Raw genomic sequence first — 16,776 nt, forward strand, 5'->3', positions numbered from 1 at the left:
AGACAGAAACAGCCTTTAATCTGTTTATTTAATGGAAACATCTGTTGTTCTTTGATGTTTGTCTAGTATAACTAGAGCAGCTACTTCATAGGGAATAAAAAGGCAGCCCAAATCCTAAGGAATATATATTTAAAATTATTTAAAATAAAATATAAAATTCTGCCCCTTATAATACCTGCTGCAATCATCTTGTAACACAATTTGTTTGTTTAAATTGAAAAATGTATCATCACCTGTCACCTACCACTAAAGTCCAGTCTCATGTCCTTCCTCAGGAAGAGGCGCGTGTGCAGGCGGCAGGCTCCGGATCGCAGAACATGGACCGGCTGGTGGATCTCCTTAACAGTATGAGGAGCAACAGCAGCGGCGTGGAGCAGCAGCTGGCTTCCTTTATGGAGGAGGCGCAGTGCTCTGCGCGGTCCGAGGAGACCCTAGCTCAGGTGGTCAGCACAATCTACTCCAAGGCTGTGTCGGACAGGAGCTTTGCCGCCACAGCCGCCAAGCTCTGCGAAAAAATGGCGCTGTTCATGGTGGAGGGGACAAAGTTCAGATCGCTGCTTCTCAACATGCTGCAGGTGAGACTGTTAGCTGCAGGCTTTCCTCATCTTTTATTTTCTTATTTTTTTGTCAGCATTCAGATACCTCAGACTTCATAATAGTCTCAATAATTTCAGGTACATGCTTTTTATTTCCTTATTGACTTGACATATTAGATGGATCCTCATGTCTTGGAGTACACAATTGCTAAGAATATGTTTCAGGTAATTTAGAAAGTGTCTCCATTAAATAGTGTTTCCATTAAATAGTAGTGTTTGTCAACAGCAGGTGTTGTGAGAGATGATCATGAAAAAAAAGGGTGATAGCTGCATCCAACCAGACATTGCTCTTCTCAGATCGTCACACTTATGAGCCAATGAGGTGGTTTACATACATGCATTCCAACTTTATATCATCAATATAGTCTACTAGCTGTAGTCTACTAGCAGGCCTAATTTGCAACAAAAGCCAATTTATGTGAATTTCTTTTAACTTAAACATGGGTGTGGGTGGATGTTCTTCTATCACTCTTGAGTGTTTTTCAAGTGTCTTGAACTAATATAGCTTGTAGTCCTGAACTTTTGTAGCAGTAAGATTACATCAATTCTAGCGTTAGTTTTCCTGATGTCTTCATGCTAAAATAGACTGTACTGTTAATCCATATTTGCATCTTTGTCACCTTTCTCACCCTGAATGATAGCTTTCTTTGTTGCTGTTGGAGGCAATAAACTGTCTTGATAATGAGCTGACACAGTAACTTCTCCATGGTCAAAAAATGTGGATGTTCAGTTTTTAATTAGAAAATAATGTTAACTTCAGTAAAAAGTTGATTATAATTGAATCCAGGTCACATACTGATGGCTGATATCCAAAACCTTTTTTTTTCCCAGTTTGTTGGCTCCATTACAGTGTGATGTGGATAATCTCAGTATACAATAAAGATACAAAAAATCAAGTCCATCAGCATAAAATAATTATTTTGCAACAGTTTCAATATTGAATCACTGAAGTTATTTATAAAGCAAGAAGGTCGAACATTATCTGGTTCCTGCTTTCCTCAGTTCCATATAATAAAAAAAAATCTTTAGGTTTGACTCAGTCAGTTTCGATGTGTCACATTGTGCTCTAGGAGATTATGAGTGGCATTTTTTATTCATTTATGACATACTGAAAGCTTAATTGATAATTAACCTGAAAAATGACCTTCCTTTATTTAACTTAAAGTCCATTACTTTAGTGTTTTTTTACCCCTCCCTATGGTGCCTCCATCCAAATATCTGAAGAAATAAACAAGTTTTTTGTTAATCAAATGCCTATTTACATCTCACTTTGAGCTAGCAGTGCTTGATAATACTGTAGACAAAGTATTTTCTATATTGTGTGTTTTAACAAAATTTTCAGTTTGATTCCACCTCAGTTTTTGTGCAGAAAAGCACTTTGAGGTGGAAGCAGACAGTGTGCGAGTGTGTGTGATGTTGTAAATGTCAGTGGGCAAAGTAACGAATCAAAACACCCAGGGGAGAGAGAGACCTGTCCCTCCCTTCACCCTCCATCCCTTCAGCTCCAGTCTCACACCCGTGATAAAAACATCCTCTTAGCTGTTCTGCCCCCCACCCCCCCTCCTCCCTCATGAGCTCTCTATTCCCGTGCCCCCTCATCTGATCGCCTCTCCTCACCCAGAACGACACGGGCCAGTGCCTCACTACTTCTCCCCTGCACACTTCCCTTCTCTCTCTCTCACTGCTCTCCTCCCTTTCACCCCTCGCTCCACTCTCGAGGGCCAGGCAACTTTGCCAGAGCTGCAAACTGTCTAGAAGTCGGCAAACAAGGCAAACAAGCTGTCTTACGATGACATTCAGAGTCTAAATGTTAACCCACCTGCCGCCTCGCCGTGTCTCCTCCTTTTCCCTCCTCTTCTCTCATTCCTTCTCCTGCAAATGCTCCTTTAGGCTTCACTCCCACACTGCAAAACACTTTTTTTTTTTCTTTCCTTCTGCTTTTGTGTTTTTTTTCCCACTGAAACATCTTCAGATATTGAGATCTTTATTCTAAACCCAGCAGTCACAAATGCTTTCATCCTTTTTTTCCCCCCTTTTCCCCCCTTTTTTTTCCCCAGCTGTGTGGTCCCTCCTGTTCTTTGTTGCTCTCTTTTTTATTCCACTCCTCCTAGCCAGTGCGGACCCCCTTCTTGTCTTTGACATTTTGGCTTTTTGCTTTTAAAACATTTTAAATGTCATAAGTGGGCTCATGAAGGCCTTCATTAATGATGTACTATGTCGCGTCTAGACCCCCGGATCTCAATATGGGGGCAATTAGTGTGTGACCGCTCTGCTTATTAAAAGAGAGGCATCAAGGTTTGTTGCCGCTGTGATTAAACATAGCCAGCCGGTTACCTGTGAAGTGTGCTGTTTATTTAACCAGGCTCTTCTTTTTTTTTTCTTCTCTCACTTTCTTCATCGCTTCTTCTTTACCTAAGCTCGTCTTTTCTGTTGAATTCAGCCATCTATTTGATCGGCTTTCCGTCCCTCCGCTGGTTTGTTTATGTGTCACATACCGGGGCGATGTCCTTGGTTTGACAGCATGTTTGTTTGTAACAGTGTGGTGCTCTTGAATCCACTCAAAGCTGGATGTTAAGCTATGTGTATGTCTGCAGCCTGGAAAGTGCTTTCAGTGTTACAGGCAGGCCTTCAGTGTGGTTGTACGAGTCTGTGCCGCGTCCAGTGCTCTTCAGTTGGTAGTAACAGGCAGCACACACTCTAGAAAAAAGTATGAGAAACGGAGTCGGTTAATAAAGTTTTCGTTTAACCTGCTGTATAACATTTTTACAAGTGCGCATTAAGCATTAACCCATATTAACCCCAACACTTTTCACAGCATTGACACGGTTCGCTACCCCTTCACTTTCAAACTAAATTAACATATTCTCCTCTACATCTGGCAGATAAAAGAAATCTATGAATATGTTTAATGTGTTTTTCAACTGCTTTTTGGCTGTAAGTACTTCAGGTTGTGAGGTTAATACGTGTGTGTGCCACCTACAAAAACTCCCATCAGAGAGATGGTAAAGATGTTAACAGTGATTAATGGCTCTGCCAGGAAAGATAGTTTATCACCACTGATAAATTTATGAAACACTTTCAATATCCACCTACCTACCGCCTACTTAGAGCTTGTATTACAGATTTACAAAAGTCTGACTGTAGCGTTTCAGTGTATCTTCTAAACTCAATCTGTCTCTTTCTTTCACCGCAGAGGGACTTTGCACGTCGTGACGAACTCCAGCAGTCCGACGTGGAGAGGTGGTTAGGATTCATCACCTTCCTGTGTGAGGTGTTTGGGACCATGAGGAGCAGTTCCGGGGAACCTTTCAGGGTGCTGGTCTGTCCCATCTACACCTGCCTACGAGAGGTCTGTATCTGACTCAGCACACACAACGATAAGCAACCCCCCACCCCCAACCCACACGTTCCAATAAGAAGAAAGTACCCGGCTGCGTCTGCATATTTTGTCCGTTGAGGTCAATTTTGTGCACAAAGTCAGAGTTTCCTGTTTTAGGCCAGACCCAGTCTAGACAGCAGACACCACAGTTGGTTTGGTTAGTGGCGCAAACAAGTTAGGACATCATGAGTTCCAGGAAAAAGCATGACCCCAGGTTCAGTTCTCATCAGCCAGTCACACTCTGTTACACACGCTCCCCTCAGTCACCATGGAAACCATATAGGGTAGCCACAACAGCCCCACTGCGATACAGAAGTGGTTAACGGCAGATGGGATATTGAAAGGGGAAGCGAGTGGAGGGGTAGTGGCAGAAAAGAGAGAAGAGAGGAGGTGAGAGGAAGCGGACAGAGACTGCGGTCAGGTTGACAGTTAATGCAGAGGAAGTTAAGTCATGGCATGACAGGTAGAGGAGAGAAAAGAGATGGGATGGGGGGAAGAGGAGGAGGAAGAGGAGGAGGAGGGGGATGACAGAATCCAGGAGTGAAATTATTTTTAATATGTAGTTTTGCGAGGGAGGAAGAAATAATGGCAGGGTTGAGGCACGTGCCAGGTAGTTTCACCACCCACGTCCACACCTCCTCCGGTCTGGCACTCGAGAGAGACACACACACACACACACACACACACACACACACACACACACACACACACACACACACACACACACACACACACACACACACACACACACAGCGTCTGGCTAACAATCGCAACGCAGCACCATAATGTCATCCACGCCCTGTCTGAGCGTATGCCCGGGGGCATTATTGCAGCTTGTTAGGAGGCTCCGCAACATGACCGAGGGTGTGGACACGACGCAGCGTAATCAGTGTCAGCAATACACACAAAACACACCTCCCTATTCCAGCATCAGCAGCGCCACATTTAGCCTGATGGTGCTTCAGGTCAGAACACACCTGCGAACAATTGTCCAAATATTTGTATAATTATATGAATGTGTGTGTTTAGGTTTCAATCAGTGCTTCCCAGAGCCATTGTTCCTGATTTTTTTTCATCCATCTGCTGTTTTTTTTGACAATCCTGTTGTAACATGTCAGCTATGAGCTTTGCCATGATACGCACTCGCCATGTGTCTGCCCGTCGTACTTGTGTGTATGTGTGTATACGTATGCCTGTGCCGTTCGCGGCGGCTCTCCTCTGTAGATGTAGCCTGCAGAACCGGATTAGGTAACAACTGAGGGTGTATGAGGAGGTGTGTTTGGGTATATTTGACAGCTGTATGTATAGACAGACTATAAATAATGAATGGTGATCTCATCCATTCATGATTGACAGGCAGTTATAATATATACACATTTCCTAGTGGTTTTTAAAATGCCACAATCCACACATATGCAATAGAAAGCAGACTCCCAAATGAGTTTCCACTTATTCCCGTGCACACCATGAGAAATGTTAAACCTTTATCAATTGATTGAACTTTGGAGCAGCACATCAAGCAGACATATTCTCACCTTTTTAAGCTGATTTAGCAGTTTAACAGTTGTCCATTCGTCATTGTGTTTCTGGTCACCAATATTCACTCTGCTATTACTTCTGTTTTACTCTCCACCGTCCAACCGAGGTAAATGTCGGGCTCTTTAAGCAGCTAAATGTTCCACTATGTTCAGCAGCTAGTTTCCAACTATGTGAGCTGTTAAATGTGAGGCAGGTAGTGTGCAGTTGGTTTATTAGAGCTTTATCGCTGAAAACTGCTGCCTGATGCGTCTGGAAACGATGCTGATGAAAGCAGTGAGACTGAACCAAAGACAGTTAAATCAAAGGGGCTGTAAAACTAAAAATAATGAGCTGAAAGATGCTAAAACGCTCCACAGAGCTGAGGGGAACTGCAGAGTTCAGTGATTTTTTTTGTCATTATGGGCGACTCCTTCTACATTACACACAGTCATTTTATCCTTTTGCTTATTAGAGTGGCAATAATTAATCAACATAAAATTAAAAAGCTGGTTATTGATTCATCTTATGAGTCACTTTCTGCTTTCGTCAATCTGTGGCTTGTGGACTGCTTGACAGGACAAAACAAGATATTTGAGGCTTTGTGAAATGAACAATACACATTTTTCACCTTTGAGATTTTGTAGACTAAATTAATCAATGAATCAAGAAAAATTATTTACAGATTAATCAATTAATAAAATAAGCCGTTGCAGCTGTTATGTTTAAATAAAAATACTGATAAAAGAAAAATTAAACTTTAAATTATATAAATACATCTTTGTAAATCAAAATGTCAACTTTTTCTGTTAAATGGAGGCTCACTGTGCAAAAGTTTTCCTGTCTTTTGTTTGTCTACTGGGCTCGCTACTGTTTCAGCATGTTACTGTGGTTACACTGCTTGTTAAAAAACTTTGTGGTGAGTGTTTAAATTTAGAATAGCTACTGAGCCAAAAGACACGTGCAGTAAAAGGTTTTAATACACCTACTATGGCAAAGTAGAAATGAATGTTTAGTTAGAAAAAAAAAGTGTCACCTTTAGTCAGTTGCCTAGGCAAGATGAAAAAACTGGATTCTTATTAAAATGCCTTAAACCTTAAAAATTACTATAAGAGATAATAAACATGTTTTATTTTTGTATTTTTATGGAGGAACAGAGCATGATAGTCCTGAACTTCAGAGTGAAGGTAGCAGGTAGCTTGAACTTGCAGATAAACCCATCTTTTATTAAAGCAAATGACCTGCGTGTGGCCCACAGAGGCTTTCATCAGGATATTGGTTTGCAGTTGCAGACTGCAGAAAGCATGCATGCACTGTGTCTGGTGGTGACATCATTAGCTATTTATATTGTGCCTTGGTGCCCCTCCTCGAAATTCACCATGAGCCCTCATAGTCAACTCAGATGATTTAATTGACAATAATTTTGAACACGTGTGTTTGCTTTAAAAATGTGTATCTTGAATATTATAATGTCTGTTTCATGTTTTTACTTTTGAATTGTATTTGAATTGTTGCTTTTCAAGCCTTTTTCTTAAGCAGTTTAAAAAAGCACTGAAGCAGGGCTCAGACTATAGGAGTTTTGAGTCTATTTATCCCAGATTCACACTTCCTGACAATCAGAGGAGAAATCTGGTCTGGGACCTTGGTCGGTCCCGATGTTTGGCCCTGATTATCCCGTAATATGAGAGGTTCACAGATCCAATCTTAAACCTCCAGAACTGCTCACAGACTCATCAGGGCCGCTCTGATCATTTCAAACATGTTTGATATTCAGGAGTTAAAATCTGGATGAGGGGTCATAGTAGCTAATGAGAGAGACAAGCTAATGTTCCCGGAGCAGCTGACGGTGTTGCCAATTAACAGTAAAAATTCTAGCCCTTGAGGCTAACGTTGGCTAGCACACGGCTGTTGACAGATATTAAAACTGGTGGTTAAAAGGACGCTTCCAACTGTTTACCGCATCTCTCTAAACACTTTCATCATTTCTTCCTCTGTATGTGCGTGATGCAACCAAATTTCAAAATGTCTTTAGAGTTTTAAAACTCATGTGGTTTAACCCCGTTTAGGGAAGTGCTGGTCCTACGCTAGCCCTGCTGTTGCTATGCAACTATCGTAAACCCAGTTGAGGTTGAAGTAGTCATAGCTCTGACTTTGAATGCTGCTGCATGTCATTATTATACAAATGAAACATGTTTTACTCTCAGCTTCAATGCTTCAGCAGTGTGATGACACGTTTCAACATTTACAAATATATGTGTATTTGATCAAAAGCGTCAAACTGAAAGACAAAAAGCCACAGCAGAAAATGTACATGAATAAGGATGTTTCTCTAGTCAAGCTCTTTCAGCCACTGAAGGTATTGTTGTCGTTTCAGATGCATTTCTTCCATTCAGTGCTACAAGACAATCACAGCCATCCTAGTTTTTGTTCCTTTTTATGTTACTGATCAAATGTCTTTTGAATGAATAAACTGTAAATGGAAAACACAGAGAACCCTGAGGTTTCCCAGCGAAGCTAGCTTTGTTACTTGATGATGTAACTGACATGCTATCCGGGTGACTGTTGTCAGAAATACTGTGTGTGTGTGTGTGTGTGTGTGTGTGTGTGTGTGTGTGTTAAGCATTCTCACAGAGACCTTTCATTCTGAAAAAGCTCCTTTTCTACTGGAAAACTAGCAGTGGAATGTATGTTATGGTGTAGGAGCGATAGAGGAAAGCAGACAGTAAAAAAAAAAAAAAAAAAGCCATTGCAAAGGAAAGAGCTGATGATAGATGAGTATAGATTAGACCATTTTAAACATATTGAGCAAAACTTCACCCTCGGCTCCCCAGAGAACTCATTATGAGCTATTCCTGCTTGTCGCATAGTTCTCCCTCTCTGGGAGCAACGAGACTTGAGTTCCCACATCAAACAGCCACACTGTCACCACGCCCGTTTAAGCATACTGAGGAGCTGACGTCAGCGCTACTGCTGGGCCTGAATGATAGGTGGAATACCATCAAGCTTACAGGGTGGAAATAAGAGGCCAGCAGAAGGTGGATCGCAGCATCAGATGGTGATTTTTATTATTTATTTATTTTTGTTCCTTTTTCCATAGACTCCGCCATCCTTTCCATGACAGTGTTGTCTCTTCAAGGATAGTCTCACAAATCAACAGTCAGGTGCTCACATGAACATTGAAACTGTTTTTTCTGGCTGTAATCATTTCTCCTGCTCATACAGATCATTAGAAGATCTCCTCCAAAGTGATAGGAGACTAAATCCACTGTCCTCTTTTGAGCACAAATGTATTTAAAATGTATCTGAAGATAATATTAGGATTAAGCTGCCTGGGTTAGTTTCATAAAGTTGATATCTTCCACAGTTAGAGTGTTTTTAGTTTGGCACTAAAATGACAAAATCTTTGAAAGATATCGACTCAATTTGATTAATTTGGGCAGCTGAAGCTTCACAATAAATTTACATTATAAAGGGTTCTCTAAATGTTCAGTATGAACAGGAGGAATGATTATAGCAAGAAAAATGTGTCAATGTTTATTTGGGCACTTGAATATTGTTTTAGGACAGACTTTTAAAAAAAATTGCATTGCATACTTTATTTTGTCTGTGTATGGACTTCTTCTAAAAGTGTTAAAATGAAACAGACTTCAGTTTACTTGTATGTAACTACCAACTGAAAACACAAAAACACTATCGCTGCTATTATTCAGTTTGATCCTGTTGATGTTATTCACATTACAGTCACATATCCTGCTCCCAAACACAGTCGTTTCCTGTGTATTCAACGCATGATCTCACCTATTTTTTTTCCATAAGTAAATCCCGGTATCCTGCATTTATGTCTTATTTTGCTCATACAGGAGCAGGTCTCCCCTTCCAAGGCTTAATTAGACATCACTTCACCACCCCCACCCCCTTCCCTCCTTCCTGTCACTTCCTTTCCAACCTCCCTCTCTTAATCAAACACTTAATAAACAGACTTGTAAGGAGTGAAAACAGTCTTGGAGCTGGAAAAAGGAGTATCAGGCAACCTTGCAACCTGTGTAATCTGATGCTAGATGCTCAAACTCTTAACGTGTTGTTTTACTTCCCTTTGTCGCCATCGCTGCCTGCATTGTTTGAAAGTGCCAGTTGTATGCCCATCTGTTCATGGGGCCAGTTTAGGGGAGAAGCCAGCCAGCATGTTTACCAGCTCCACTGTTTGTTTTTGGCTACACTGTGTGTACAGTATGTGGATATACAGTGTGCATAAAGCAGGCCTTGATGTGTGATGGTTGGCGAGCTCGACAGGATGAAAGCCCACTCTGTTGTCCTCCAAGATTTAAAATGTTAATGGAGAAAATATTTACAATCCGGATTAGGTCTTTTTCTTCTCCCCTTCTCTTGTGAACTGATTAACACACACACACACAAACACTTGGCATTTGCCTAATCTGCTCATGTGGCCCATATATAAAATATACATTATGTATGTTTGTATATCTCAGAGCCTTGTTAGGTTTTTCCCGCTCACTATGCTACACTTCTTGATGTTGCTACATTTGGATTTCTCCTGTCAAAAAAATAGAAAAGTATGAAGTATATTTGAGCTGTGAATTTACCAAAATTTGAAATAAATTAGACTAATTAAAGGTATGCTATGCAGGATTTGTCAGTTAGTGTTTGTAAACACACAGCATCCAAAGTTGTCCCAACGAGAGAGAAAACATCAGCGGTTGAGTGAGCTAGAGAGTAAATGAAGAGAGCAAAAGGTGCCTTTGAGAAAGAAGCCGTGAATCAGAGTAATAAAATGTTATTTCCTGATTGTTTCACAGCAGTTTACGTTCTAAAGCTCAAATAAACACGTCCTCTCTCTGCTCTGCGTGTTGGTCAAACAGACAGCAGAGGAGCAGCACACAGCAGAGGAAGGAGACGGACAAGCAGAGGAAACACTGAATCAAATATACACTGCTACATAACCTTGCTGAGTGAAAACCTCACAGCCTGCTCGCTGTTATTGGCAGGGAGCTACACACCTACTGCCCCAAAAGTTACACCTAGAATAATCTGAATACAGCTAAATAATAAGGAAATGAATTACAGGCAGAGGGCGGGGTCTCTTCAGTTAAATACTGTGCCACAGAGTTACAGTACACCTATAAACTTACAAAACTGACAGAAAATACTCAGTTTTCAGTGTGCGATTTTCTGTGTCAAACTTATTAGTACATTCAATTGTTTCTTAAAAACTCTACTATTATGTAACTATAATGAACACAGTTATCCTTTCCTACCAAATTACATGAAAATGAAAAAAAAATTTTGGAAAATTACACAGACATGAATCAAAATGCAAACGGTCCAAACCAACTTTCCCCCATGTTTCTTAGAATTTGTACCAAATTGCATCAAATTGTCCTGAAAATCAATCAGCACGTACGGTACCTACACATTACATAAAAAGATTTCCAGGAAATTTGTTTAAAATGAATGAATGTGTAAAATAAAGTGTTATGCTATATTCATCCATACATGTCTGTTCTTGTCTCCCTGTAGCTGTTAGAGTCCACAGATGTGAAGGAGGATGCAGTCCTCTGCTGTTCTATGGAGGTACGGACCACACACACACACACATACACATACATTCAGATCTTGGTCACTTTTGGGGACTTCACATAGAATTACATTCATTTCCTGGAGACTAATCCTAACCCAAGCCAATGACAGAATGAATGAACCTGCAGGCTAATTTAAAATTCATGCAAGATTAAATAGAGTAAAACATCTGAAATAATGTAATAAACAAATACTAACATCACACTTATTGAATCCTATAAAGCTCATGTTACAATAGAAAATGTGTTTTATAACCATCTCAAATGCACATCTTTGTTATTCTAAAGCAGCAGTGTTTGTGCTCTGACCATCTCTGCTCTGCTGGTCTCCCGAGGGTTGTGAATAATAAAGTAGTTCAGGTGAAGTAGAATTATAGATTAAATCTGATTCATATTGTATGAGAGCAGAACGCGCTCGCAAGGTTTGAGGGTGAAAATAAGGCCAAGAGGTTCAAGAGCAGAAAGAGCAAAGACAGGTGAGCTCTGTTTGGCAAACAGATCCCAGATGCTCACAAACACAGCCTCCCAGTCTTGATTACTTAGCATGCTCCCACACACACACACACACACACGCAGCTCTATGGCCACAGGGTGTGTGAACCTCTGCTGTCTGACTGTATCCACAGTAACAAGGTGCCAGACGTTGTGTCTTGCGCTCCAAAAGGGAGATATATACACACACACACACACACACTCTCTCTCTGACCTCCCGCCACTTTTCTCTTACAGCTGCAGAGCGCGGGCCGTCTCCTGGAAGAGCAGCTTCCAGAGATGATGACGGAGCTGCTAGCAGCCGTCAGGGACAAGATGCTCTGCCCAGCCGAGTCCCAGCTGACCCGCTCGCTCCTCATGGAGGTCATCGAGCTGCACGCACACCGCTGGAGCCCCCTGGAGGCTCTCACCACCCAATACTACAACCGTACCATCCAAAAGCTTACCACCACTGCCTAGGCACCCCCCACCATACCCCTAACTCCCCTGCCTGGGAGGAGAGGAGACAGCCCTAAGGAAAAATTCTCTTCTAGTTTGCCCGTAACACAAGAATTTAATAATAACGTCACTTTCCTGCCTAAATAAATACATGCTTTAAGTTATTATTGAATTTAATCGCACAAGTCGATCATTTCTCAAAGACGGGCAATCACGCTAGCCACCAAACGGGCCGCCCCGAGCCGTCATGGCGACACTACATGTGGCGTTCAAACAATGAAAGCCCACTTGACACAGATTTGAGAAAACACTAACTAATAGACGGCCAGTAGGGGCGTGCTTGGCCACACAGAGTCCAGCAGCTTGCCTTGCTGTGGCTGTGGAGGGATAAAGGAGTGAACAGACAAGAGAGGGGTCACGTAGGGGAGAGGAGGAGAGGGCAGCAGCCTGTCCATTGGGAATAGAGAGATCCGTACCCAAAGATGAATGGCGGGGGGAGGAGGCGGGTCAGGGTAGTCCGTGTCAGTCTCTTCATTGTGTTCATTTGCCCACCACCCTCCCTTCTCTCTGTCTCTCCGTCAGCCCCTGGGGTCTGTGTGGCTGATAAAAGAGAGAGGAGGAGGAGGCAGGGAGTAGACACGGTGCTGTCTGTCTGGGCCGTCTGCCCCGCCGGGCCAGGGACCAGGTCAAAGGGCCTCGCTGTGGGGCTCCCACTGCTCCTCCCCGCCTTTGTCTCCCCCGACTTCACCCCCACCCCCAGCAGGAAGCCTTTTTGTGGGGATGAGACAGCGGGCCTGCTGGGCCAGGCTGGGCTCAGGATAAAGGATCAGGCTGGCTAGAGTAGGGTGGCAGATGGCTGCTTGAGCCCTTGTGAGACGACACACTCCCAACACACACCACTCTAGCACCCCAGCGCCCCGCTCCCCGAGCTCGGCCGGTGTTTGCAATAGAAACAGTAGAAATATTGCAGTGTGGTGGGGGTGCAGCATTAGATTTAATTCTTTTGTTTTTGTCCTACAGGGGAATGTCTCTTCTCTTCTGTTAAGCCGTGCATGTCCATGCTTTGTTAACCACATCATTGATATTATTTTTTTAATCATTTATTGTTTTTATTATTGTCGTTTCATTTTGAAGTCTCGTTTTTATGATAAAATGTACGTATGAGATATTCTAGTGGTAGGCCTTATTGCACAGGTTTGATTTGTTTGCACTGTTTTGAGGCGATTTGCTTTAAAAATTCAACAACAACAAAAAAATTGAATTTGAATCAGTGCTTGTGGATTAATATTAAAAATCTCAGTAGTGAGAGAAGTGGGTTGAGCATAGTGAGGGATTTTAGGATGTTTTAATGGACTAGTGGCCTTGTCAATTTTTATAGGAAGCCCTCTTGTTTCGGGGCCTGTGGCAGCGGAGGACATACTGAGGACTGAACAGTTATTCACATCATTCTGTTGCTGAAGAAAAAAAAAATACACGTGAAGTAGGGATGTGATAACAAAAAAAAACAGCATGGCACACAGAGAAAAGAAAATAGAAGTGCAATGCTTCTTAAAGATTTTCTCCTATTCAAGCCATTCTTTGCAGTGGACATTTTGCAAGTGTTTAATATCGACTGTATTTGCTTTGTTTTTGAGAAAAATGACAACTATTAACCTGTGTATTTGAAGATGACAATGAAAAGAAGAAAAATCCTAATTGTATGACCTCATAGCTAGTCATATGTGACCCTTATTCCAGCTAACGTGTGTTCTATGATATTGACGTACCAAGCCAATCATGTACCATTTGTAAATGGGCTCTATATATAATCTGCATACAGTATATTTACAAGTATTTAAAAGCAGTGTGATCGAGCTGTCGGAGGGGAATTGTGCAACAGAAATGTTACACATGGGAAGACTGTGGTTGTGTGGCTATCAGGAATTAGCTCGTTGCTTGGAAGCAGTCACACATGCACGCACGCACACACACACACACACACACACACGAACATATGCACATGCATACATATACTTAGTTTCCCATTGAATCTCTGTGGGCAGTTTTAAGTGTTTTTATATTATTTTCTCTGTCTTGCATCAAGAACTAAGATCCTGTGTGGTAGAAACACATCCCAGAAGATTAGCTAGATGAGGAGGGTGATTTCAAACTGAAAAAAATGTTTTTGCAGGTGCAGCCTAATCATCTGTGAAGAGTGCTTCTGCTCAAGAAGTGATTTGTTTCATTGTTTTTTTTTTTCTCTTTGTTTGTTTTTTTGTTTTTGTCTTTTGTTGTCTGTATTTTATTTCTAGGGCTCTATTTAAATTATATTTAGCTCATTTATATATAATTTTCTCTTCTGGTGGGTTTTCAAGACATATGAAACAGTTGTGATACCTAGCTTGCTGGCAAGTGTGTAAGTGTGGTATTACTGTGTTTTAGTTTATGAAAAGAAGAAAAAATGAACCCATCGGTCAGTTTGCATTATGCAGAGTGGCCCGCTCTCACAGCAGATGGGGGCAGGTGGGATCCGCCTCCTCCCCACTCGTCTGTGGCACTGGAGCCTCCCCACCCCGCCGCGTGCCCTTAGACCCCTCTGCTCGGGTCACATGACTCACTCGACATTTGAATGAGACGCACCTTCATTTGCATATTTTCATGAATATTGAAAAAAAAAAAAAAAGAGGCTCCGGTTGGCGCACAGACAGGCTGTAGATTCGCAATAGTGGGTCTTCTGTGAGCTCTTGTTTGTTTTGTTTTTCTAAGCTCCTGAAAAATAAACTAACAGGAAAAAGATGTGACAGAAGAATCTGTGTCGTGTTTTCTGTCGGGTTCACTTACCAGCGCGGTGACACGGGAGTTCAACTCTCAAATCAGCGTGTGTGGCGTCATGAACATATTCAGACATCACACAAAAGACACACAATGGCACACACATCGTTTCCTCCGTCATTACCAGATAGACTGCGTAACTAATCTCGGCACCACAGTAGGCCATTATACTAACAATTCATACATGTGCACAGTGGAATGCCCTCATTTACATTTCTGCCTTTACATCGTCACACATTAAAACAGACCACACTTCAGAATATTAACAACTCAGTGTGAGTGTTGCAGCTCGTCCTTGGCCTGGTGATTTGCCTTTGGTTATCCCCGACACATGCCTGGGGCTCCCCAACTGCGGGCGTCCCAACGGGAGCTCTCAGTGCCGGGGTTGCCTCCCTACTGAGGCCCCCCGTCCTGCCAACCTATAGGACGTCCTTCAACATTCGTCCACATCAAGCAACACGATCCCAAGTGTGTGAATATTTACATTTGACAGAGAAACAGTGTAATAGAAGCTTTGTTTCCTCGTCCCTATCGAGTCCTTGACAGAAATGGATTTATGACAATGTTTTTTCTTTCATTTAAAAGTACAACACCTGTAAGCTCCTCTTAACACTGCAAGCAAGAAAAATACAAACGGGATTATGGGGAAGATTTTATCCAGTAACAATGTAAAGAAAGAAAAAAATGATTTGGCTGCTGGAGTGGAAGAAGAGAGGAAAGAGTAAGTGGGAAGACATGGTGACAGACGAAGTGAAATAAATGTAGGAGGAGATGAAGTGAGGAATCGTATAGATTATATATAGAAATGCCTGGATCTTGGTACAGTATAGAAGCCTATTGAGGAATAAATGCAAGCGGTGGAAGAAAGCCAGAGCCAGCCTTGGCTGACAATTAGCATCACGGTTAATTTGGCCCTGTGCAGTGAAAACGGACAGCTGAACAGGCACGTTGGCCCTAAGGGGTAACGTCTCGATGGCTGGCTCTGCTGTCTGAGCCTAAACCCTGAAGACACTATAGCTGTGTCTCTAATTTACAATCTGATCACATTACAACAAGATGGTGTTATTTGTGTGGACGTAGAGAGACACAATGAGGGAAATATTAACAAGACTTTTCAATCTTGGTTTTATGGATCAACACAGGCTGTTTTTATGGTTAACTTTCTAATCAAAGTCTGCAAAGGTTTATGATGCTTACCATAGCTTAAACAATTAGTCAACTAATCAAATAGTCAATCAAAAGATATTTAATGAGCAACTTTTTGGATTAGAGTTATTGTTTTGGGCAAAACTGCCAAAAACTCACTGGTTTCAGCTTTTCGAAAGTGAGGATTTGCTGCTTTTCTTTGTTATAATTACAGAAAACTTCATAAAGAGGAGCCATAGTGATTTTCCCAAATAACATTTTTACTCTAAATAATATTCTTAATTGTACTTAAAGAAACACAAGAAAATGTAAAGATCCTGTTGCATTGTGGCAACATGTTTTAATTATTTCAACATAGTGTTTGAGAAATCATGTTTTGTCCCTGGTTTGGCATGGTGGACAGCTCAAAACACGTTGCCATGGGGAGGAAGCCAGAAGCGTTGCCAGATGTACGATAATTACCGCATTTGTATGATAACTCGTGCTCTGTACAGTCAGTAATGCTAAAAATCCAATAAAGTACGATAATTTGATCATTTTGTGACATTTGGCATAGACTGATTACAACTACCATTTCTTTTTATTAATTTCCTTACGTCTGTGTTTATGTTCATCTTCTCACGTAACATCTTTCCAGCTAATCATGTCTATTTGAAGACTAGAGTTAATGTGGAGCTTGAGCTGATAAGGTAAGCATGTTGTTTATTTATTTACTTTATTGAATTGTTACATTTGTGTCAGTGTTGAGACATTTTTATTTGAGTGAATCCTGAAAGACACAGTTAATAACTATGTCATAATTAAT

General features: G+C 41.6%; 1 protein-coding gene across 2 annotated transcripts in view; it reads left to right on the top strand.

The window, feature by feature from the left end:
* ctif (CBP80/20-dependent translation initiation factor) overlaps nucleotides 1–14,792 on the top strand; it is a 56,253-nt gene extending 41,461 nt beyond the window's left edge. For both annotated transcript variants that reach the window (XM_053340395.1, XM_053340396.1), the window contains 4 exons: nucleotides 276–575; nucleotides 3,790–3,945; nucleotides 11,026–11,079; nucleotides 11,814–14,792. In XM_053340395.1, the coding sequence (XP_053196370.1) occupies nucleotides 276–575; nucleotides 3,790–3,945; nucleotides 11,026–11,079; nucleotides 11,814–12,035 (732 nt within the window). In that variant the 3' untranslated portion in view covers nucleotides 12,036–14,792. The remainder of the gene's footprint in view (nucleotides 1–275; nucleotides 576–3,789; nucleotides 3,946–11,025; nucleotides 11,080–11,813) is intronic.
* Nucleotides 14,793–16,776: the final 1,984 nt, after the last annotated feature.

Source organism: Scomber japonicus, chromosome 19 (assembly GCF_027409825.1).
Source record: "Scomber japonicus isolate fScoJap1 chromosome 19, fScoJap1.pri, whole genome shotgun sequence".
NCBI lineage: Eukaryota > Metazoa > Chordata > Actinopteri > Scombriformes > Scombridae > Scomber > Scomber japonicus.